At 35.9% G+C, this 23,749-nt stretch overlaps 1 protein-coding gene across 1 annotated transcript; it reads right to left on the bottom strand.

Annotated features, from left to right (window-relative positions):
* Positions 1-1,729: 1,729 nt before the first annotated feature.
* Positions 1,730-22,701, bottom strand: LOC142629775 (uncharacterized). The gene is made up of 7 exons (XM_075803811.1): positions 22,650-22,701; positions 17,087-17,255; positions 10,166-10,628; positions 9,700-10,077; positions 7,990-8,192; positions 2,518-2,651; positions 1,730-1,818 (listed from the first exon to the last, which is right to left on the bottom strand). The coding sequence occupies exons 2-5, from the start codon at positions 17,218-17,220 to the stop codon at positions 7,992-7,994; spliced, it is 1,176 nt and encodes a 391-aa protein (XP_075659926.1). The 5' UTR covers positions 17,221-17,255; positions 22,650-22,701; the 3' UTR covers positions 1,730-1,818; positions 2,518-2,651; positions 7,990-7,991.
* Between the last annotated feature and the right edge of the window lie 1,048 nt (positions 22,702-23,749).

Here is a 23,749-nt window from a genome sequence, read left to right as displayed (position 1 = left end):
TTATGAAATAAGCCATCTGATACTCCAATACTTAGGCAATCAGCATTTCCAACACATGGAAACGCTGACACAAGACAAAGTTTGTGTATTATCTCATATATGTTGGGAACAAAGGAAGTACTTGTGCTTGTTTCACGCTCAACAACTAAAAGAAAAATTCTCTTCAGATTTCTAAAAAAAATACTTCCATATGTGCAAAACAGAAAATTTCTGTCTTACCCAAATAAGCAGACAGTTAAATAAATAACTTTCCTAGCTTTTTGAGTGACATGCAACTAGGCTACCAAGTAATTTCATGTCAGTCATGATCTTAAGATACTGCACTTGCAAGCTAAGTGGGTGTTCCCTACCATGTGATAATGTCAATCAGTTGGAGCTGGAGAAGGCTATTTCCCTATTATTAAACCTATGCATGGCGCATCAGAACTTGGTAACATGGAAATTCACTTCCTAAATCAGTCGGTATACTTCAATTAACTAACTTGAAATGGTAAAGTTCGCTAGAATAATAAGACTTTCCAAATCAGATGAAATTCAATTGCAGCAAAAGACACTAATTGCGTGGTTCCATTTCTAAACAGTAATTCTTCATGCTTTAATGATGTTTAAACTCGGCAACTAGCCAACAACTAACAGTGATAACTGATGTGTGATTTATCCATTTAATAGACTACTGCACACCAAGATAAAATTTTGCAGCTCTTTGCTACAACATATCCAATTAGAATAGACAATGGACAGCAGCACATCAAGATGAAAATTCCACTATTTTTTCAAACTTGAAAAAGAGAAAAAATAAAATAAGCACCAGGGGATTTTTTATGAGTAGGGAACCAAAAATAAAATCCTTTTTTTGTTTTCTCTTTCTCTCTCTCTGAAATAATTGCTAGGATAGCTATATATTCGTTATAATTTTATAAATGTTTAATTAATTTAAATAATTGTTATATACAATTGCGCATGTTTCACTGCATAGTTGTACACAATCAGTCTTAAATCAAGGAAAAGAAGAAACAGAAACCTCTTAAAGCAAGGAATTTAAGAATCAATTACCTGAGAGTGAGAGAGAGACGGTGGGTCAGAGAGATGGTCACAGTCCGACGAGGAGAGGAGCCACCGACGACAGAACGAGCCATCGATGAGTTGAGAGGAGCCACCGACGACAAAATCAGCCACTGATGAGTTGAGAGAAGCCACCGACGACAGAACCAGCCACCGATGAGCCCGAGCCGCCGATGAGTTGAGAGGAGAATGACAGAGAGAGGGAGAGCCGCCGATGAGTTGAGCGTTTGAATGACAGAGAGAGGGAGAGCCGCCGATGAGTTGAGCGTTTGGGTGTTTGAGAGTGAGAGACTATGAGAGAGAGAGTGAGTGTTTGAATTTTTGTGATTTTGAGAGTGAGAGATGAGTGTGATCTGTGGCTTTGAGAGTGAGAGCGAGAGACTGAGTGTGTGAGGTGTTTGAGAGTGTTTTGGTGAGAGTGAGAGCGAGACTGAGTGTAGGAGAGATATGGGACACTGAACACAAATCGAGTCTCTTAGACTCGAGTTCTTAAAACGAGTTTACTAGACTCGATTTTTAAATCTACGTGGACATTTTGTCCACATCAGCCGGTGCCGCGACGGAGAAATCAAGTACATTGTACTCGATTTATAAGCCCAAAATTGAGTTCAATGAACTCGATTTGTTAGAAACCAAATTAGTTTGAAACGTTGCCCAACTAATAATATTGTTTACATTTTATAGTTATTTAAAAATTTTGTTCCATCTAGTTCCCCAAGATCGAGACATAACAAGATGATTTCATCATAAAGCTGACTGCAATAGAGGAAACACAATAAGATAAGTTTTATGGTAATAATTTCATAAAGCCAAAAAAGATAGACAATTTTAAGGCTTTTTTGGATTGGACTTTTTCTGATGAATTACATAACCACGATGAAGTTTCTAACTTTCCATGCTCAAAGAAATATATATATATAAATATATATATATATATATATATATATATGCATCGTATCCGAATGCAAGAAAACTACTAAAATGCTAAAAAAAAAGAATCACATTGTTACATCAATCTAATGCATCAACAATTTAGGGCCCGTTTGGATTGAGGGAGGAGTGAAGGGGAATAGAATAGAGTTGGTTGAAAATAGACTAATTTTGGGTTATTTCTACTCTACTTTACTCATTTTCCCTCTCCCTCAATCCAAACAAACCATTAGAAAAAGTCCATCCATGCTGTCCCACTAATCATGCAACTCTTAAATTGCGTTCTTTTGTTGATATTGCTCTATAAAGAGATCAAGTTTATCCATGCAAGATTTTCCACCTTTACTTAATGGGCATATAAGCAAACTTCCAAAATTGATAATGCAAACAACATACAGATCGATGCCCAACACATGGAAAGTGGTCAAACTGAATCTAGAAAATCGCATCTCTCATAATCTATCTTTCTTTACAATCAAATCAAAAAATATGATCTTTCTTTATCAGTTAAGACCTGGATCTTACCTCCCAAATACGTAGCCAAGACTGTGCGTTGTCTGCAGGATCTTCAAGAAAGCCGATGGCAACGGAGCCTTTATTGCTGCGCGCAATATCAGGGCACAATCGCCAATAGTGGGATTTCCACCCAATTCTATTACCTGAATTATATAATTTTTTTTTTTTTAAAAAAAAAAAAAGATAATTACAGAAGATGCTTGTAAGGAAGTGGTAAAGTTTCCACATCAATGAAATCACAAGTTAATCCTTCAGGCCTAGGTTTTAATATACTATTAATACATGCTATACGTGTCAAGTTAAGAGAAATCATATATTCAAATATAACAAACTTTTTTTGATTCGATAGTTAGAATTGGGGCGGGGAGGGAGGGGGTGGATTTGGCCCCTGGATGTCTCCATTAAAAACACCAAGAGACGCCAATTGAGTTACAAGGCTCTTGACAAAACAAGTGTCAAAACACACTTGCTTTGATAAATTTAGTGTTAATCAAAACATTAACTTACTAAAGTTTTTTACTACACTTTTGCTCAACCACTGTCCTGACAAGGGAGGACTCATAAAGCCCTTTTAAATCACTTGGAAAGTGTTAACAACATAACATCAATATTTCATTTTCTGTTCAGCAGCAGAATTTAAACCAAGACCTTCCCACCCTCAACAGCCCCCTTCCTACCTTAGTTTTGCTTACTAAAAATAAATGTGATACTTAGGGGTATTATCAAATAGGAATTGATGCAGTAACTCAGGATCAATGCTAGCCTCTAGGTAGTAACTCTTTGATCAACGATTGATTTTTTTTTTCTTTTTTTTTATTATTGGTAAGTTACACATGCACCCAATGGATCTTGAACCACAACTTCACCCTCCACCAAGAACTTTTAAGGGAATGAGGTACCATTTGAGCTAGAGCTCATAGGCAAACTCTCAGGTAAGTTTCAATGCAGCCAATGCGTTTTCTGGACTGTAAAAGTATTTAGAAAAACAAGTAAATTTTTCCATCTCTTGGGTTGAACGATGTTTTCAACATAGTCAAAGGCAACCTTAAGGCACAAAGGCCTTGTATTGCCCAAGACGTGAGGTGACAAAAAGGCGCTAGACTGACTAGAGAGAGGAGCCAAATTCTCAATATAGTTTAGGTTTTACAACAAGATTAGAATAAATGCAATTATAAATTTAAAAAATAAATGAGGAAGGGAGGGGAATTAGGCTCTAGCCCTAGCACCTTGCCTCGCCTGGGTGCCTAGTCTAGCATCTGGCTCACCTTTGACTTCCATGGATGCATCTCAACAGAAATAGATATTTACTAATTAGGTTCATCCCAGCTCTAGTCATTAGAAAGCACAGATACAAATATGCACATGCGCTTAATATATACAAGAAGTTCATATAGCATTAAAAAAAAAAAAAATTAAGCTATGTTAGTAAAACACACTCTTCATCCCATTTTGATGGTCCTTACAAATTCTTGATGCCCAACTACTATCGGCCACTTGAATATGTAGTTAAACCAAAAATGTTCAACATATATATAAAATATGAAAAATCCACTAAATAGCCATTATAGATGTTTAGAATGTATTATTTTAGTCCTCAAATTGCAAAACAATGCAGGAAAATTCAAAAAATAAAAAACCAAAAGTTTCAGGGGTATATTAATATTCAATTTAAAAGTTAATAAATTGAAATAGAGGGAGTATTAAGTAAACAAATATGTTGCTAATGAGATCAAACTCAAATAGCATTTCCTCTTCTCACAAGAATGTGTAGATGTTGACATAGTGAGTTCAAAATCTGTAATAAAAAGATTATGTGCATCTAGAAAAATAACATTTTCACACGAGAGAATTTGAGAAGTGGCAGTTACCACCTGCGGTTTAGGAACATGACACTTCTTTTTTTTATATATAAGTAAATTTATCATATTCTTTGTTAAAAAAAAAAAAAACTACCTCATGAACGATACAAAGCACAAGAATGTCTAAATAATTACAATTAACAGATTGAATTAGCAAACTCGGTGGCAGTACCGTTACTGAGATCCAGAACAGTCAATCATTCAACAAGTAAGAGATGAAAGCCTCAACTACCTATCATTAAAATATAAAAAAAAAAAATAAAAAAAAAAAAAAAAAAACAAAGAGAGATGAAAGCCTCAACTACACTTCTGAGCCTTCCACATGTTCAAAAAAGTACAGGGATTCCACTCCCACCACAAAAGCCAATTAACTGCAAAAAATACTATATGTGGCTGCACCCAATTAACTGCAAAAAATACTAAGCACGTGGCCCCATATCGCATAGGCAAAATCACAATAAAGTAACAAATTTTTCACCTATCCTCCTTATATTTGAATGCAATAATCCAATCCAGGAAACAACCAAATCCAACTCCCAGTCATTAAAATTGTTTATAAAGCAAACATCTTAGTATTTCTCTCTCCCTCAGTATTGCATTCCAAGTATGAAGCCACTAAACTGTTCCAGTCAACTACCAAACAGTACAAGGGTAGATCACCACACCACTTATCAGTTATCATGCCAAAATCGTACACATTCTCTATTCACCACCTCAAAATGCATAAATTCATCCTACCCTACAATGACACTCTTTCCATTAGCTACATCAAATCATCTATGATTTCTACAGTGGCTTTCATTCTCCATCCACCCCCCATCCACCCCATGATTTAATGCAATGACCAGTCCCCACAAATGAGTCTCTTCCCCAAAACGCCATCACCATCATGCATTCACAATTCAAAGGTTCAGTTAAATCAACAAATTCTAGATTTCAATATGCTTTTCTATCTGATACGGGTACAAGAAGTGTGACCTAGTGATCACCTACAGTGATGAAGCTTGTCCAACATAAAATCCAATGCAGCCAAAAAGGACAAAAGACAAAATTGCAAGTGTTCCTGTAACTAATTATACATCTAAAATATTTGTCATACATTTGATATTTGTGAAATTAACAAGCTACATTTGAGGTTTGTCATTGACAAAAGGGTAGACTACATTTTTTGATATAGAGTCAAGGAAGAATATCGCTTCTTTTTTTACTAAGAAGGCTTAACTAATTATTTATCAAAATAAAAAATCCAGAACAAACAAGGAGGGGACTTTTGAAAGATCACTAAGACCAATACGAGAAAAAAAATTGAAAAAGCCACCCTTGCCCCAATCTCTATTGGGGCTTAAGCACTCCGCTCATATAAGCCCCTTTAGAGATTGGGGCGAGTCATGAGCTTACTTCAAGTTTTCATAACTCTAGTGGCAACACGTGACAGGCAAATGACATGATTCTCAAGGAGTTACACAACGGCCATGTATTTAAGGGGCCTTTTCTTGCTTGTTGTGCCCACTTACCCCTATTTTCTTAGTTTTTTCATTAAGGAACTCAAGTTTAGCCTTTTGACAACCTTACTAATAGAAAGGGGCTAGCGAGCAATGGCTTTCTCTGATATGGGCTTGCTTCTTCAATCTCCGTTTGCTGCTTTTCACTTTGATAGGGTTCATTCCCATCAATACCAAGAGCCCTCGAGTCCGCTTTGGTTAGGGAAGGCATTAAGTTGGTTGATCACTGTTCGTCTCATTAGTGTAAAGCATAACATGAAGTGGATATCAAATCAGTGATTGTTTGGATTGCTATGTGAACCCTGCTCTCTTCTTCCAACAAATGCTTGCCACCACTTTCCTTATTTCAACAGGCTTCTTTCCCTCTTTTTAGCCGGTAAATTTTGGCCTCAACATTTCAGAGAAGAGGAAAGGTCTTCTCCATATAAACTAGCGCAGTAAAAAAGTTATCCAATTTGATTAAAACTTCAACTAATTGCATAGAAAAAGTATCCATTTATAAATGCATACAGTAGCTAAGGCTGAAAACTGGTAGAGCTACTAGCAGGTGCCTTCGAATTTGCAATGTTACGATTGGAGCATGATTCCTCAACACCCAAAACCTAAAGAATCCAAATAGCCAAACCACCATGGACTCTCTCTCTCTCTCTCTCTCTCTCTCTCTCTCTCTCTCTCTCTCTCGTTTATCTTGAAGATGGAAGAGTGATTGTGACAGCATTTTGACGTAAAGTTGAGCAATTTTTAGGGAGTTTTAAAGCAATAAAGTGAGTTGTGGGGGTAGAGAGAGAAAGAGACAGGTATCTATTCTCCAATCTTTCACTTATTTGAGGGAACCCTTTGACTCAAGACACCTTTTTTCTACGTTTTCTTTTGTTTTTTTATAAGTACTTTTTTTCTACGTTTTCCATGCAGTGAGCAACAAGAAGGCAAACTTTTGGCTTTCATGTTGATTAAAAATTCAAATACTCAGAAAAATATCAGTTTATTTGCTGAATTAAGAATTCAATTGGAATCGATTGAATTCAAACATATTTGTTGCCTTAAGAACTACTGTATGGCAATCAGGATTGCAATTTTAAGCCATTATAAGGTTAACTGGTTGACAAATCCAGCACACATTCAAGACTTCAATTGAAGTGAGGCTCAATCTCTATTCAAGCATGGGTCAACTTGACAAATTTAACAAACCAAACTAAGCCAAGCTCAAGCCGATAGTTTTTTGACAATCCAAGCTCAAGTTTGGTAGTCAAAGCTCAATTCAAGATAGAAGGCAAGAGATATAGTTTCTTCATCAAGAATAACTTCAAGTAGCTCAAGGCTGAATGCCGCTTGGCTCCTTGGCAGCACTAGTTGCAGCTTCAATTTTTAACAACTACTCAAAGATAGGGCAAAAGAAAAGTGAATTCAAGGAACCACATGACAAGCAGTCAGGCGCACAAAAAAGAGACGCCATTATTTGCAGAGTAGGGGTTTTGATTTCATTGATTGGTGCATCATGTGTCATTGCTGTGGCGAGACAGTGGATCATTTGTTGCTACATTGTGACAAGGCTCATCATTTGAGGAGTTTTGTCTTTAGAACTTTTGGGATTTCATGGGTCCTCTCAAGATCGGTTGCAGATTTCATTTTAGGTTGGTGGAATTGGTTGGGGAAGCATTCATCTAACATTCGGAATTTAGTTCCGTTGTGTTTGATGTGGTGTATTTGAAGGGAACATAATCGGTGGACTTTTGAAGATTTAGATAGATCTGGTGACCAGTTGCTTGCCTTTTTTACTGGTACACTTTTTTATTGGTCTAGGGCATGGGAACTCACATCTAGTGAAATCTCTCCCTTTGATTCTTAACTCTCTATTCTTTGTAATTAGTTTCTTTTCTTTGTTCTTGTTTTTCTCTATTTATTGTAATCTTTGATATGCTTTGTGCTTCTTTGCATAAAATAGTTTATTGAATATACTTTTTTCTTACTTATCCAAAAAAAAAAAAAAAAAAAGAGGAGGGGAAGGGGGGGGGGGGGGAGACAAAGGATAAAGGTTGTGGAAGAAATATTGTACTCATCAAAAATAAGGATTACTAATGTCACATGCAAAGAAAGAAGGGAGAAAAAGGTATAGGACTTGCCTTCAGCATAACTTTAATAGCCAACTCAACTTCCCATTCTTGCGACCATCTTCGAGGAGTAACATTTTTAGTTCTCTCTCCCATGTCCAACCCCAATCGTCAGCTAATGTATACATGTCTGACACATCAAACACCTTCCTTTTTCTCAGCTCCTTAAATGCCTCAAATATATCCTCAGGAAACCAGTCCTCATCATCATCGTCCTGCATCCATATTCTGAGGTAAGATTATAGGTCCAAAGACAGATTGTGGTCCTATTCCACAGTTAGTGGAACCCTAATAACAAAAGCAAAAAACCAATATACAGAATTCCACACCTAGCATATGCTCTTAAATTTTTCAATTAAAGAATCAAAGCACATCCGACCAAGAAACCAGATATGAAAAAGACTATTATTATAATAATTTAAACATATTAGTGACATTGCTTAGATTGAGGAAACCTATCTAAGTGTACTTGCAGTAAGGCTAAGGAGATCTGTGGATACAGGATTATCCAAAGGGAAGTATTAGGATTTATGGTTTGACTTATGATTTGAAAAAAATTGAATTTTGATGGATGAAAGAAATTTGAAACATGGAAAACTACTTGCTAGAATTTTCTGGCAAAAATAAAAGGTTTTGCTTTTAATGATGTTAAGAGGGATGATTTGCTATCTGGAAGGGTGGAAAATTTTAGGGTTTTGGCTTCAAAAGGAATAGAATGAACTAATAAAAGAAGAAAGAAAGACACTAAGTCTAATATGACTTACAACTTAAAAAACTCAAATATTCCACTAATACATCCAATCTTCAGCGGATATTCATATTCATAGAAATTATAAAGCCAAAAAGACTAGCATTTCTACTTATTGAAAAAAAAAAAAAAAAAAAAAGACTAGCATTTATTTTATTGATAAGTTCAAAAAGATTCATATTATATGTGACAAATCACTAAAAATTTCTAAGTTAAGTTGTATTTTTGGACAGTGACCATTAATTCTGCTATACAAATTTCAGGCCTATATTGATTCTCAGAAAAAAAAAAAAAAAAAAAAAACAAACAAACAAACTTCAGGTCTATATTCTTTTTTCTTTAACATAAATATATTTCAAAAAAATTAAATTGGAAGGGCATCAAACCTAGTACATGAGACATATACAAGAGATACGCAAAAGTAAATAAAAAAGGAAAAAAAGAACATCCAAATTACAGATATTTACAAATATAAAAAAGCCCTGGAAGAAAACTCTCAAATCATTATCTATTTGAAATGTGATATAAATAATAGTAATTTTAGTCTAACATAATAAAACACAGTTCCTTCAAAAGTCCTAGCATCTCTCTACCCAAATACTCCACATGCCTGAAGATATTGTATTCTCACATTTTAGGCTTGTTTTTCTTAATAAAAATTCTTACATTACTTATCCAAAAAAAAAAAATGCAACTCTTATTGATCGTTGGAATCTGAGTTCTTGATTTGTGCCGCTGTAGTACAATTACAGTATACTTGGTTTTTTTTGTTAATAAAAATTCTTACGTTACTTATCCGAAGAAAAAAAAAAAAAAAAACAAGCAACTCTTCCTGACTTTTTTATCTTGTTGTGGAACCGAAACAGTGGCATCAGGTTAAAAAATTAACCTACTGAGTTGATATCAGAAACTTAAACAGCCACCCCCCAAAAAAAAGGAATAGTAAGAAATGAAACCATTACAGACTTTAATACCTCCACTGATATTCGAGAGGACCTTCTCCTCGACTTTTTGGATGAAGTAGTTGTTTGATCAGAATCTTTCAACAATTGAACTCCAATCATTTGAAGTGGCTTCTTGGCTTCGACCCCCTTATCCTTTACCCTGTCTCCATCTTGGCTCTCAGTCTGGTCTACGACCTCCTCCTCATCAGTCTCATCGTCCTCCACCTCTTTTGCAGCATCTTCTACATCAGCATCATCCAACACATCTGGAGGTTCTAATTTGCTCATGTCCAGAGGCTTCTCATGATCATCACTAAATCCTTCTCCAAGGAAGCGCCGTTTCCAGAACTCTGTATTTCCTTCTTCAAGCTTGATCCGAGATATTAGTTCATCAAGCTCTTCATCAACCTGCCAGATGAAAAAAATACAGATTGATATATGAGTATTCAGGAAATATGTATATGATTTAAGAGTAAATTAATAAGAGGAGATTAACCTCTTCTTCTTCCTCCTCAATGGGAGGAACCCATAGAGGCTGACCACGAGAGCGGTTTATTCTCCTTGCTTTTTGCACACGCTGGTAAAGAACATTTCTAGTTCCATCAGTTGGCAGACCTTGTGCTTCTAGTTCTTCCTTCAGTTCAGATACTATCATCTTACTAGCAGCCTTGGGTTTTAAAACATTCTGATCGGGACCTTTTATGATTTTCTTTAACCATTCCTCCACTCTGATATAATCAGATTCTGTTGCATCCCCTAGAGCTGAAGGTCCTTCATTCTGTAAGGTTTTCAAAAGCTTTCGGTGGTGTTCCCTCAAATCCTCAATACATCTTTGTTTAAAGGAGGTTTCAATAGGATTAGAGTATATAAACCCAGCAACATCTGGATCTAGAGGAGTTTTCCCCCTTCTAGGTACCCATCGCTTGCGGTCACCAGTAAGCCCACCCTCTTCAATATACCTGATTCATGTGCAAAGACACTCAATACCTTACAGTAAAGTTATGATCAGAGCATGCACTATGTTGGAAATAAAACAAAATACTGATGGGTCTTTCTTCACTTACTCTCACAAATATCCACACACTACTTAGTGTGTAGAATAGACTCACACTCACAAATTAAATAAAGAGAGAGAGTGGAGAGGAAAGAGTTAGAACTCTATAAGGTTTTGTATTTTTCTTCAACTCTTGCTTAGAACTTGACGGATGAATCGGTTTATATAGTACACCATCCAACCTTTAACTCTCATTACATTTATTTTCTAACTCTCACATTCATAAATCTCACACATAACTGCAATAAACTTCCCACTACATTAACTTATGAAACTCACTTATTTATGAACGATTAATTACAAACAAGTTTAACTTCTAACATCCCCCCTTAAACTTGTTTTCTTGATTACTACAAGTAAGGCTCGCAGCTTGTTGAATGTGTCATACTTGAGTGGTTTAGTGAGTATATCTGCAACCTCATCATATGACTTCACGAACTCAAGATGAACTTCTTTTCTTGCAATACATTCTCGAATAAAATGATACCTTGTGTCGATGTGCTTGCTTCGGTCATGAAAAACTGGATTCTTTGCAAGAGCTAGTGCTGACTTATTGTCCACAAATATCTTCGTAGCTTCTTCTTGAAACATTTGCAACTCTTTCAATAAACTTCTAAGCCACTTTGCATGACAAACACTGGAGGTAGCAGCAACGTACTCAGCTTTACAAGTGGAAAGCGTCACGATTGGCTGCTTTTTGGACGTCCATGTAAATGCAGTATTACCCATATAGAATACAAAACTAGTAGTACTCTTTCTATCATCCGTATCTCTAGCCCAATCACTATCACTGTAGCCAACAAGTTTAAAATCTTTAGAGGGTGAATACAACAGTCCATAATCCAGTATAACTTTTAAATAGCGAAGAATTCTCTTGGCAGTCTTCAAATGAGTCATCTTCGGTACTTCAATGTAACGACTAACTAGTCTAACACCAAAAAGAATGTCTGGCCTTGTGCATGTTTGATACCTCAGACTTCTGATCAAACTTTTGAAGAATGTTGGATTAACCTTCTCTTCATCAACATGCTTTGACAACTTCACTCCACATTCTACAGGGGTGCTAACTGGATTGGAATTTAACATCTTAAACTTCTCGAGAATATCCTTCGCATAACCTTCTTGGGAAATAAAAATCCCATCCTCCATCTGCTTCACTTCAATGCCAAGATAATAGGCCATAAGTCCAATATCTGTCATTTCAAACTCCTTAGTCATTGCTTTCTTGAAGTCTTCAAACATACTTGGATTGTTGCCTGTAAAAATCAAATCATCTACATACAGACAAACAATTAAGATATCTCCATTTGTATGCACCTTATAATAAAGCGCATGTTCATGTGGGCATTTAAAAAACCCATTAACCTAGAAGTATTTGTCAATTCTACTATTCCAAGCTCTTGGTGCATGTTTTAGGCCATATAGAGTTTTCTTTAACTTCAAAACTTTATCTTCCTGCCCCTCTACAACATAGCCTATAGGCTGCTCAACATAAAGTTCTTCATCAATGTAGCCATTCAAAAATGCGGATTTTACATCCATTTGGAAAATTCTCCATTGATTCTGAGCTGCTAAAGAAATTAGCAATCGTATAGTTTCCAAACGAGCAACTGGGGCAAATACCTCATCATAATCAACACCTTGCTGTTGACTATACCCTTTCACCACCAATCTTGCTTTGTATCTCTCTACCTCTCCTTTTGCATTCTTTTTCAACTTGTACAACCATTTTATACCAATTGTCTTCTTTCCAGTTGGAAGAGTTGCAAGCTCCCATGTATCATTCTTCTTTATTGCCTTGATCTCTTCATCCGTAACATTTCTCCATTTTTTTGTCTCGCACTGCTTCTTCAAATCCTGTAGGTTCACAATCAGCAAACAGACAAAAAAGTGTTACATCATCAGTAATCTCTATTGAATCATAAAGATCCTGGATACTTCTCATTTTTCTTGGTCTTTCACTAGAACTTCCTTCTAGTAAAGATGATGATGATGGACTTTCATGAATGGGAGATGATGCTGCTGGTGATGGAGGTGGAGTGGTAGGCTCTTCCTAAACTTCATTCCCTTGATCTACCTCTTCAGATAGAGGAAAGAAATCATACTTCTCCTCTTCTTGGGTACTCCAATCCCATGTGCCTTCTTCGTCGAATTCCACATCTCGACTAACAATGACTTTTCCAGTGCTCGGATTATAGAGCTTATATCCCTTAGAGCTTGGATCATAGCCAATGAACACATACTTCTTGCTTTTATCATCTAACTTGGATCTCTCTTGATCTGGTACATGTGCATATGCAATGCTCCCAAATACACGAAGATGGGAAACTGTAGGCTTCTTCCTACTCCAAGCTTGTTGTGGGGTTTTTCTTTGTACACTGCTTGTGGGGCAACGATTGGACAAATAGATTGCACAATCTATAGCTTCAGCCCAAAATTCTTTAGGCATTTTCTTGCTCTTCAACATGCTTCTGGCCATATTAAGAATTGAGCGATTCTTTCTTTCTGCTACACCATTCTGTTGTGGTGACCTTGGAACTGTTAGAGGGCGGCGAATCCCATTTGCTTCACAAAATTTTTTGAATTCATTTGATGTGAATTCGCCTCCTCTATCAGATCTTAAGGCCTTAATTTCATGACCGCTCTGCTTTTCTACAAATGCCATAAATTTCTTAAATGCACCAAATGCTTCAGATTTCTGCTTCAAAAAATAAACCCATGTTTTTCTACTAAAGTCATCAATAAAGAGAAGAAAGTAGTTACTTTTACCAAGTGATGATGGCTTGATACGTCCACACACATCAGTATGAACAAGTTGCAATGGCTTGGTTGCTCTTGTACTAGCTTCTTTTAGAAAGCTTTTCCTTGATTGCTTGCCAAGGAGACATCCTTCACAAAGCTAGTTAGGATGCTCAATGGAAGGCAATCCTCTCACCATCTTCATCTTTGTCAACAACTGTAGTCCTCCAAAGTTTAAGTGCCCAAATCTTAGATGCCAATGCCAAGAAGAATCTTTAAAACAAGCCTTTAGACATCTAATAGCATCAGTTTGAATATTTAACAAGAACATTCTATTTCTTGTCATAGGAACATTAGCTATCACATTATTTCGATGATCCCTTATTAAGCAACTACGATCTTTCAACTGGATATCATAGTCTTTCTCAAGAAGTTGTCCCAAGCTCAAAATATTAGTTTTCATGCTTGGCACATAATATACATCAGAAATAAATTGATGATCTCCATTCTTTAAACGGATAAGAATTTTACCTATCCCCTTCACTGAAACTTTGGATGAGTCACCAAAGGTAACACTCCCGACCACCGATTCATCAATCTCCATAAACATCCTTTTATTCCCACACATATGGTTGCTAGCACCAGAGTCAAGATACCACGCACCATTTTCTTCTTTGCCTTCTCCTTTGTATGCCAACAACAAAGTCGGCTCCACTTCTTCATTTTTATCTTCAACATAGTTAGCTTTCTCCTCAATAGTGTTAGCGGCATTTTTACATTCAGAAGCATAATGCCCATACTTCTGACAATTATAACATTTGATATTAGACTTATCATACCTTCTTTTATATGGTATTGAAAAACTTCCTCTTCCATGATCTCTTGTGGATTTTGAACTTTGACCCCTCTCTTCATAATTGGGAGAGTTTTGATAATTTCTTCCTCCAAATCCTCTCCCTCTACCACGTCCATGTCCTTGGCCTCTTTGGCTACTTTAACGCCAACCTTTCTCATTCAAGGTGAGCTTTGCTTGTAGGATTTGCTCCAAAGGCTCTTGCTTCTTCTTATTGAGCCTTTCTTCATGGGCTTGTAATGATCCCATGAGTTGGTCAATGGTCACTGACTCTAAGTCTTTTGATTCCTCAATTGCTACAACAATAAAGTCAAACTTTGAAGTTAATGACAGTAGAATTTTTTCTACTACACGAAAATCATCCAAGTTCTCACCATATCTCTTCAATTGATTTACAATTGCCGACACCCTTGAAAAATAATCTGAAATAGATTCAGATTCTTTCATGTGCAAACCTTCAAACTCGCCTCTCAACGTTTGAAGGCGAACTTTCTTCACTTTATCAACTCCCGTTAGAGAGTTTTTAAGAATCTCCTATACTTGCTTGGATGAAGTTGCATTTGCAACTTTCTCGAACATAGTTTCATCCAAGCCTTGATAGATCAACGTAAGTGCTTGTTGATCTTTCTTTCGAGCTTTTTGCAAGGCTTCCTTTTGGTTTGGGATTAAAGATTCTTCATCTTGTGACTCCACATAACCTTTCTCCACAATCTCTCACGCATCTTGGGATCCGAGCAACGCCTTCATTCGGATACTCCAATTTTCAAAGTTTTGTTTGGTAAGTCGATGAAATTGGAATGACACCATCCCATTAGCAATAGTCATTCTCACCACGAATCGATTGGCTCTGATACCACTTTGTTGGAAATAAAACAAAATACTGATGGGCCTTTCCTCACTTACTCTCACAAATATCCACACACTACTTAGTGTGTAGAAGAGACTCACACTCACAAATTAAATAAAGAGAGAGAGAGTGGAGAGGGAAGAGTTAGAACTCTATAAGGTCTTGTATTTCTCTACAACTCTTGCTTAGAACTTGACGGATGAATCGGTTTATATAGTACACCATCCAACCTTTAACTCTCACTACATTTATTTTCTAACTCTTACATTCATAAATCTCACACATAACTTCAATAAACTTCCCACTACATTAACTTATGAAACTCACTTATTTATGAACGATTAATTACAAACAAGTTTAACTTCTAACACACTAGACCAATGGTAAAACATGCCTGGAAAAAAATGAAGAAATAAATGATCAAATAAAATATTTGAAGCAAAATAAAACGTCAAAAGACCCATCAATTGCTATTCAATATTTGAGTTTTGATTCCACAAGCAAAAGGTAAAGATGCTATTTCATGATAATAGGACTCATATAGTCATGGAATAAAGGGTCTTTAATTGGGAAACTGGGAAAAATAATAGATACAATGACCAGAAGGAGAATAAACAAATTCACACTTAAGTGGCTAGGTGAGAAATCTAGGGAAGTTGAACATACAAGATATAAATTACAATATCCATAAAAAGATAAAAATAAAAATGGGGAAAGGATAATCGTAGATAAAATTCTTGAAGAATTGTTGAGGTTATGATGATAGAGGATAAAATTTTATTGATAAATAACTTGATTTAAGAGAAGAGACAATTAATATAGTTACAGTGTATGTTCCTCAAATAGAGTTGGAAGAAAACATTAAGAAATAAATTTTAAATAAATGAATTGATGCATGTGTTACCAACTTGGATATTTTAATTGGAGGAGACCTGAAGGATAATGCTGGAAAAGAGAGGGGGATTTGAATGCAGTAAGAAAGAATCAAGAAATGCCATTTTAGACTTCACAACCATAAGTGAATTGATATTGATGAACACTTTGATTCAAGAAGAGATTCACACACAAATTAACATCAAAAGTTAGACAATCATTAGCCAAACAGATTTCATCCTTAATCCAAAATTTGATAGTAAATGTTGTATAGATTGCAAAGGTGAGACAAAGAAAGAATGTAACCACAACATCAGCTGCTAGTGCTAGATATTTGTATTAGAAGATGGAAAGAAGATACAGTAGACAGAGAACCCAAGAATTAGGTGGTGGAGCTTGAACAAAGGAGATGTTTTAAACTGTACAAATTGCCATGGAATTAAGTTTCAGTCACATGATGAAACACTGGGAAAAAGTGATAGAACATAGATTAACACACAAAATAACAATATTGAAGAATCAATTTAGTTTCATGCCAAGATGGTCTACCATGAAAGCTATTTTGCTATTTAGAAGACTAACGATGAAATATTGAGAACATATTTGTCTATACAATATTCTTACATTTGTCTACATCTAAGTGGCAGAGAGACAAAATTTCTTAATATAATACAGATATAGATTAGAAACAATGCTGCTGTGCACAATAGGGGAACAGAGCATTCGGCAAATCTAAAAATAAGAAATTATAGAATGGAGGGCTAAAACTTATAACATAATACAAAATTGTATAAAAAAGACATGAAGGTCTCTTTTTTCATTGTGTTCATTCCTGAATATGCTTGATCTTTTACTTAGAGAGTTTGATATGTTGTTCCATGTATACTCCCTGTGTACTTGGTATTTTCATCAGTGAAAATGTTGCTTAGCTCTAGTACACAGGAACGTACACTTTTTAGCTTGCAATTTACACTCAATGAAATAACTAAAATAATGAATGTCAATGAATAGACTCGCAGCACTGTAGTAATATATTGATTATAAAGCAAACCTAGCAATGTAATCAATCTCATATCCAAGTTCAGCTTCTTCTTGTAGAGGTTCAATCCATGAGCTCACTAAAGACCGGTACTTCCTGCTCAAGATCATGGCTCGTGGTGGAATTGGTTGGTTATCTTTTGCCATAGCTTCTAAAGCTTCTAGCAACTCAACAATCCTGCCTGGATTTGAACATGAGTACGAGCTCAGAAACATTTCTTAGTGACGTCGAATGAAGAAAAATCCAAAACGTAAGTAAAAAACACAGTGAATAAATATGTATTCTTTGAACCTACTAGATTATTAAAGAGGTAGTAATCCACAGCTGTAATAAACCTAAAAGCTAGAACAATAAACTATGGGTAGAAGCACTACAAACTAACCTGAAAAAATGTATACTGAGTTTTAATTAATGATAGAATTTGAACAAAGATAATGACTACTAGAAGGTCCTAATACAACATCTGGTGACATAACTTGTGATTCCATTGTAGACTAAGAATTAATTATTTTCTAAACAGAAATCTTCCAAGCTACTATGCTAGATCCTAAAGTAAAAACCTAAACAACAATGGCCAGCCTCATACATGGCTCAACTCAAATAGTCAAGCCCTCATTACATAAAAATTATTAGTCAAAATAATATTGTTATCAACAATTCAACATACAGACAAAGGTTTAAATTATTTTGTAAGTTAGTAGCACATGTTGAAACAGCAAAATAGAGAGCTATTCCAATGCACACTGAGAAAGAAAAAGAAGACTGCAGAGAAACTAGAAACCATGCCTCAAAATAAACATGAAACTCCATCATTAACATTTAATTTTTGTTATTACAAATAATCATGTTAGTGTAGGGGGTGCTTTATAAACATTGTCGGTTAACTTAAAGCATAAAAATTTGGAATAGATGAGTCCTAATATGGTGTCAAACTTTGGCTTGAGAGGTCACTTGTCCTACAAAATAAGTATGTGAAGTGACAGATTTAATCATCAATAATAATTCTGACACTCCTGAACACATGGGTTTTTGAACTTAAATGAGAAAAGACAAATTTTGGATAAAAACCCTCCGCTATAAAACCATATTATTAACCATTAATCCTAAAAAGAAGAAATTATTACAAAATGGACCAAAAGAGTAGATTAGATTCACCAACATTAACGCTACCTATGTTTATAGACTTGAATAGATTTGCTTGGCAAAAAAAATCTCTCCTACACAGAAGTCAAACCAATAAAGAAACATAAACATACTTAATTTCAATCTTATGTACACCCCCGGTGGACTTGGATTTTCTATTAATATAATTCCGTTATTTGGTCTATTGATCTCCCCTTGGAAGGAGGAACTTTTACTTGGTCTAATTCTCGATAAGTTGCTTTGAAGGCTAGGCTGGATACATTTTTGTTCTCAGCAGATTGGGAGGATAAGTTTCCTATGGTTTGCCAGCAAAGAATGTCTAGGTTATTATCGGATCACTTTCCGACTGTCCTAGAGGGTGGTTCTTTTCATCCGAGCAAGAGGCCTTTTAAATTTGAGAACATGTGGCTTAAGGATGACGGTTTTGCGGATAGGGCGCATTCTTGGTAGGAATCTTATCATTTTCAATGTGCTCCGAGTTTTTTTTGGGCAAACAAACTAAAGCTTTTGAAAAAATAGAATGTGGAGGTGTTTGGAAATGTAGAAGAATGGGGGAAACAGTTGTGAAGGGATCTTAGTGGACCAGAGAACTATTGAGGAGGGTCGTGGACTAACGGACAGGGAAAAGCTGGATTTGGAAAGAATCTATGGTGAGCTAGAAAAAACTTCTCTTTTGGAAGAAATTTGTTGGAGGCAAAAATCTAGAGTGCTTTGTATTAGAAGAAGACAAGAATACTAAATTTTTCCATCATATAGCCAATTCTCCTAGGAGGTTAAATTCCATAGATAGGCTTATGGTGGATGGAGAACTGTCCTTGAATCCGGAGGACATAGCAGAGTGCATTTGCATTTCTCATTTCTATAGGCAGCTTTATTAAGAGAATGTGGTTAATAGACACGTCCTTAATGACGTGGAATAAACTAGAATTTCTGAAGAAAATGCTATTTGGTTATATAGGTTGTTTAACGAGGAAGAGGTGTATGGGGTGCTTAATGGCTTTAATGGTGATAAGGCTCCTAGCCCAGATGGGTTTTCCATGGCATTCTTCCAGTCTTGTTAGAGTGTTTTGAAGAAAGAGATTATGGAAGTCTTTTAAAACTTCCATACTCAAGCTGTTTTTTAGAAGAGTCTTAATACTTCTTTTTTTCCCCTAAAAAGGTAGATGCTGTGGAAATCAAGGATTTTCGACCTATCAGTTTAATTGGTAGGATTTACAAGCTTATTTCGAAGGTGTTGGCTAATCAGTTCCAAAGGGTGGCTCATGGGCCTATTTCAAATTCTCAGAATGCATTCTTGAAAGGTAAGCAAATTTTAATTTCTGTGTTAATTGCTTATGAATGTATTGATAGTAGATTGAAGACACGGATTCCTAGGGTGGTGTGAGTTGGATGTGGAGAAAGCATACGATTACGTGAATTGGAATTTTTTAATGTATTTGTTGTAGCTTTGTGGATTTTTGGATATGTGGAGAAAATAAATTATATGTTGCATTTCGATTGTTAAATTTTCCATCTTGATTAATGGGAGTCCTTCGGATTTTTTTGGACGCACTAGGGGAATTAGGCAAGGAGATCCTCTATCTCTGTTGCTCTTTGATGTTGTCATGGAGGCTTTGAGCTGTATGTTGGATGTGGCAGTAGCTACTGGATAGCTTTTGAGTTTCTATGTAGGTTCTACCCCTAGTACTTCGATGAGAATGTCTCATCTTTTATTTGCAAATGACACTCTAATTTTTTGTAATGCTGACCCTAATCAGTTAGTTACTTTGAGGGAGATTCTGACTAGATTTGAGGAAGCTTTAGGTTTAGAAATTAACTTGGGAAAATCAGAATTGGTACCAGTCGGCAGTTGGAGAGATACATAATCTGGATGTGTTGGTGGGGCTATTGGGTTGTAGGCATTCTTCCCTTCCTTTGAAATATTTGGGACTTCCCTTGGGCGCTAAATTCAAGGAGCTATCAATCTGGAGTCCTATATTAGAGAAGATGGAGCAAAGACTAGCAAGATGGAAGAGGCTTTATTTATCTAAGGGGGGTAAGGTAACTCTTATTAAAAGTACCCTCTCCTCCTTACCTACTTATTTCCTTTCCATTCTTCCTTTACTTGGGAAGGTTGCTAATCGCATGGAGAAGTTACAGAGAGATTTTCTTTGGAGTGGTAGTAGTGGGGATGCTAAATTACACCTGGTGAAATGGGCTAAGGTTTGTAAGCCAATGCAGGTGTGGGGCTAGGTATAAGACAATTGAGAAGTTTTAACCCTGCCTTGTTAGGCAAATGGTTATGGAGGTATGATTTAGAGATAGATACATTACGGAGGAGGGTTATAGAGACGAAATAAGGGAATGTTTGGGGTGGTTGTTGCACAAAAAAAGTGACAAGTGCATATGGTGTTAGCCTCTGAAAATTTATTAGAAGCAGCTGGTTAATTTTCTCTACAGTATGATGTGGGTAATGGTAATAGAGTGAAGTTTTGGAAGCTTGTGTAGTGTGGGGATTGTACTCTCAAAGAGGCTTTTCCAAAACTTTACTATCTTAGTAAGGCAAGGGACTCTTCAATGGCAGAGGTCATGTGTTGGTTTGGTGAGAGAATTCATTGGAATCTTCATTTTAGTCATTCACCGCAGGATTGGGAGGAAGATTCTTTTGACAGATTTATGGACACTGTTTAATCTTCGAAAGTGCATGGAGTTGGCCCTGATAAGGTTATTTGGATGCCAGTAAGGAGTATTGAGGTTAGAGGTTTTTATCTTTCTTTCTATCCTCCTACTCTTTCTTTCCCTTGGAGGTTGGTGTGGCAATCGAAGGTTCCTCCAAGGGTGGCTTTCTTTTCATGGTCAGCTTCTTTAGGTAAGATTCTTACAACTGATAACTTTCGCAAAAGACATATTATTGTTCTTTATTGGTATTACATGTGTAAGAGGTGTGGGGAGGCGGTGGATCATCTTCTGTTTCATTTCCCCATAGCTTTTGAGCTGTGGTCTTTGGTGTTTTGTTTGTTTGGTCTTCATTGGGTAATCCCTCATAATGTAATTGAGGTGTTTGAGTCTTGGCAAGGTAAATTCGAATGACATCACAATATAGAATTTTGGAGAATTGTGCCGCATTGCTTGATGTGGTGTATTTGGAGCGAACGAAAGGCTAGATGCTTTGAGGGATGTGAACGGTCTTTGCTAGAGATTAAGTCATTTTTCTAACATACTCTCCTTGTTTGAAGTGCGGCATTGCTGCATTTTTCTTGTTTTTCCCTTCCTTTTGTACTTGATCATTATAATTTTGGTTCTTGATTTATGCCCCCACTATACATCGCCAATGTACTCGAGTTAGCTATTTTTTCTTAATAAAATTTTATGTTACCTATCAAAAAAAAAATATAATTCTGTTATTTATCAAAAAAAAAAAATCTATCTTATAAATCCTTAGTTTAAACACAAGCAAGCACATACAAGGCTAAGAGAAACTACTAGAAACCCTAGACTAAACTTAATCCTAATAAGCCTAATCTCCATTGCAGGCTGCACGTAAGAAAGTTGTTGGTTCAATATTCATGAAGTTTTACCAAAACAGGGGTTGTTAGGTTAGTCCATATTTTGTAGAGTGAGCTGCACAAGAGACCCATAAGTCATATTTTATGTTTTGAGTTCTTTTTCTATTTGGTTTAGAAGCTCTTAATTAATTTTATTTCTTATTAGGAGTCTGATTCTTTCTACGAAAATATTCTTTAGAAGTCCTAAACTTTCTAGAAAACAATTTGGCAATTTAGTCAATAAAATTAGGATAGAGCTTTAAGGGTGTAATTGCCTTCATATTATTTGTTTCTAGTTCAATTTACTGTTTCAACGCCAAACAACCATCGAATTCCCTCAAGATCTAATCTTTATTCACCTAACCATATTTGAACCCTTCAACAATAAACCTCATTCAAGAATCCTTCAAGGTCATATAGGAATCCTAATATAGTGTCAAATTTCTAAAGATCCAACATCAAAATTGGTATCAGAGCCCATTAAAGCTTATATCCTCCATCAACCACTCAGGGCAATGAAACACTTTTCGACTTGATTTATTTCATGTATGATCTAACAACTATCACGTAAGAGATGATAGAAAAGACTTGACAAACAGTTAGACACTATTTCAACATCTACAAACAATTTTAGGCATTGACACTCTCACTATTGCAAAATGTCATAAGTCTTTGAGGAAGTATCTTGCATGACAGTTTGGTTCCCATGCTACCTAGCTTATACAAATTAACAGATTGGCATAACTTCTAGCCACCACTATTGCATAAATTTTAGGCTACAATTTATTCAAGCATGATTTTAGATTGCATGGTTCAAAATCTCTAGCAAATATGTATTGAAAGAAAGGAAGAAATCAAATGATTAGAAATATGTATTACTGTTACAACATAATATAGTATATGCACACCTTCTCGACATAAAGCCCGAAGATACAAGGATAGTGGATCCCCAAAGTTTCCTTTATTGAATCACATACAAGCTTCGAAGGTTCTATCAATGGAGGAAATACGAACCATAGAGAGAGAGAAAAGTAAACTTGTAAAATGAATTTCTTGTATTAAATTATCAGACTCTGTTCTCTTATATAGTGAGAACAGAGGTGTGAACAGTAACAGAAATATTCACCTAATACAAACTGTTGTACACGTGTATTAAATCTATAACTAACCTAGCTAACTCATCAACTGTACAGTATTAAACGACAACAATATGTCATCAACTATACTAAGCTACTGTAGTTTACTCCTATATGTACAAAATACAAATAACAAAGATATGTACAACCTATCTAATACTTAACACTCCCCCTCAAGATGAACTATAAATGTTGATTAAGTTCATCTTGGACAGAAGGAAGTAGAACTGTTTATATCCAAGTGCCTTTGTGAAGAAATCAGCAATTTGATGTCGAGTAGGAACATGGAATGTCTTAATGATTCCATAAATTTTGTCTCGAATAAAGTGGCAGTCAACCTCTATATGCTTCGTTCTTTCGTGGAACACAGGATTTGCAGCAATATATAAAGCTGCCTTACTATCACAGTACAAAGCGGCTGGCTGATTGTGATCTAAACCAAAAGTTCTAAGCAAGGTCAACAACCAAACAATCTCACTTGTGGCAGTAGCCATTTCTCGATACTCTGATTCTGCTGATGATCTAGACACCACTTGCTGTTTTTTACATTTCCAAGATATGAGAGAATCACCAAGGAAAACATAGAATCCTAAAACTGACCTTCTGGTGTCTGGACAGGCTGCCCAGTCAGCATCACAGTAGGCTTTGAGTCTTAATTCTGAACTCACAGAGAGAAATAAGCCTTTTCCTGGTGTCTTCTTTAGATACTTAAGCACTTTATAGGCTGCTTGTAGGTGTGGAATTTTAGGAGAACTCATAAACTGACTCAGTTTATGCACTGAGTAACAGATGTTAGGTCTGGTGAGAGTCAAATAGAGTAGCTTCCCTATAATTTTTCTATATAAGGATGGGTCTGGAACATCCTCTCCCAT

The sequence above is a fragment of the Castanea sativa genome, chromosome 3 (assembly GCF_040712315.1).
Source record: "Castanea sativa cultivar Marrone di Chiusa Pesio chromosome 3, ASM4071231v1".
Taxonomy (NCBI): domain Eukaryota; kingdom Viridiplantae; phylum Streptophyta; class Magnoliopsida; order Fagales; family Fagaceae; genus Castanea; species Castanea sativa.
The sequence above is the reverse complement of the archived record's forward strand: the minus strand, read 5'-3'. Positions and strand labels throughout refer to the sequence as shown.

What these genes read in the sequence shown, in the direction of transcription:
- LOC142629775 (XM_075803811.1), bottom strand. Translation starts at nt 17,220, where the DNA reads ATGGCAAAAGATAACCAACCAATTCCACCACGAGCCATGATCTTGAGC. An exon ending in TTGAGGAGGAAGAAGAAGAG is followed by an intron (nt 10,078 to 10,165) that starts GTTAATCTCCTC and finishes TTCATCTGGCAG; the next exon opens with GTTGATGAAGAGCTTGATGA. An exon ending in CCTCTCGAATATCAGTGGAG is followed by an intron (nt 8,193 to 9,699) that starts GTATTAAAGTCT and finishes ATATGGATGCAG; the next exon opens with GACGATGATGATGAGGACTG.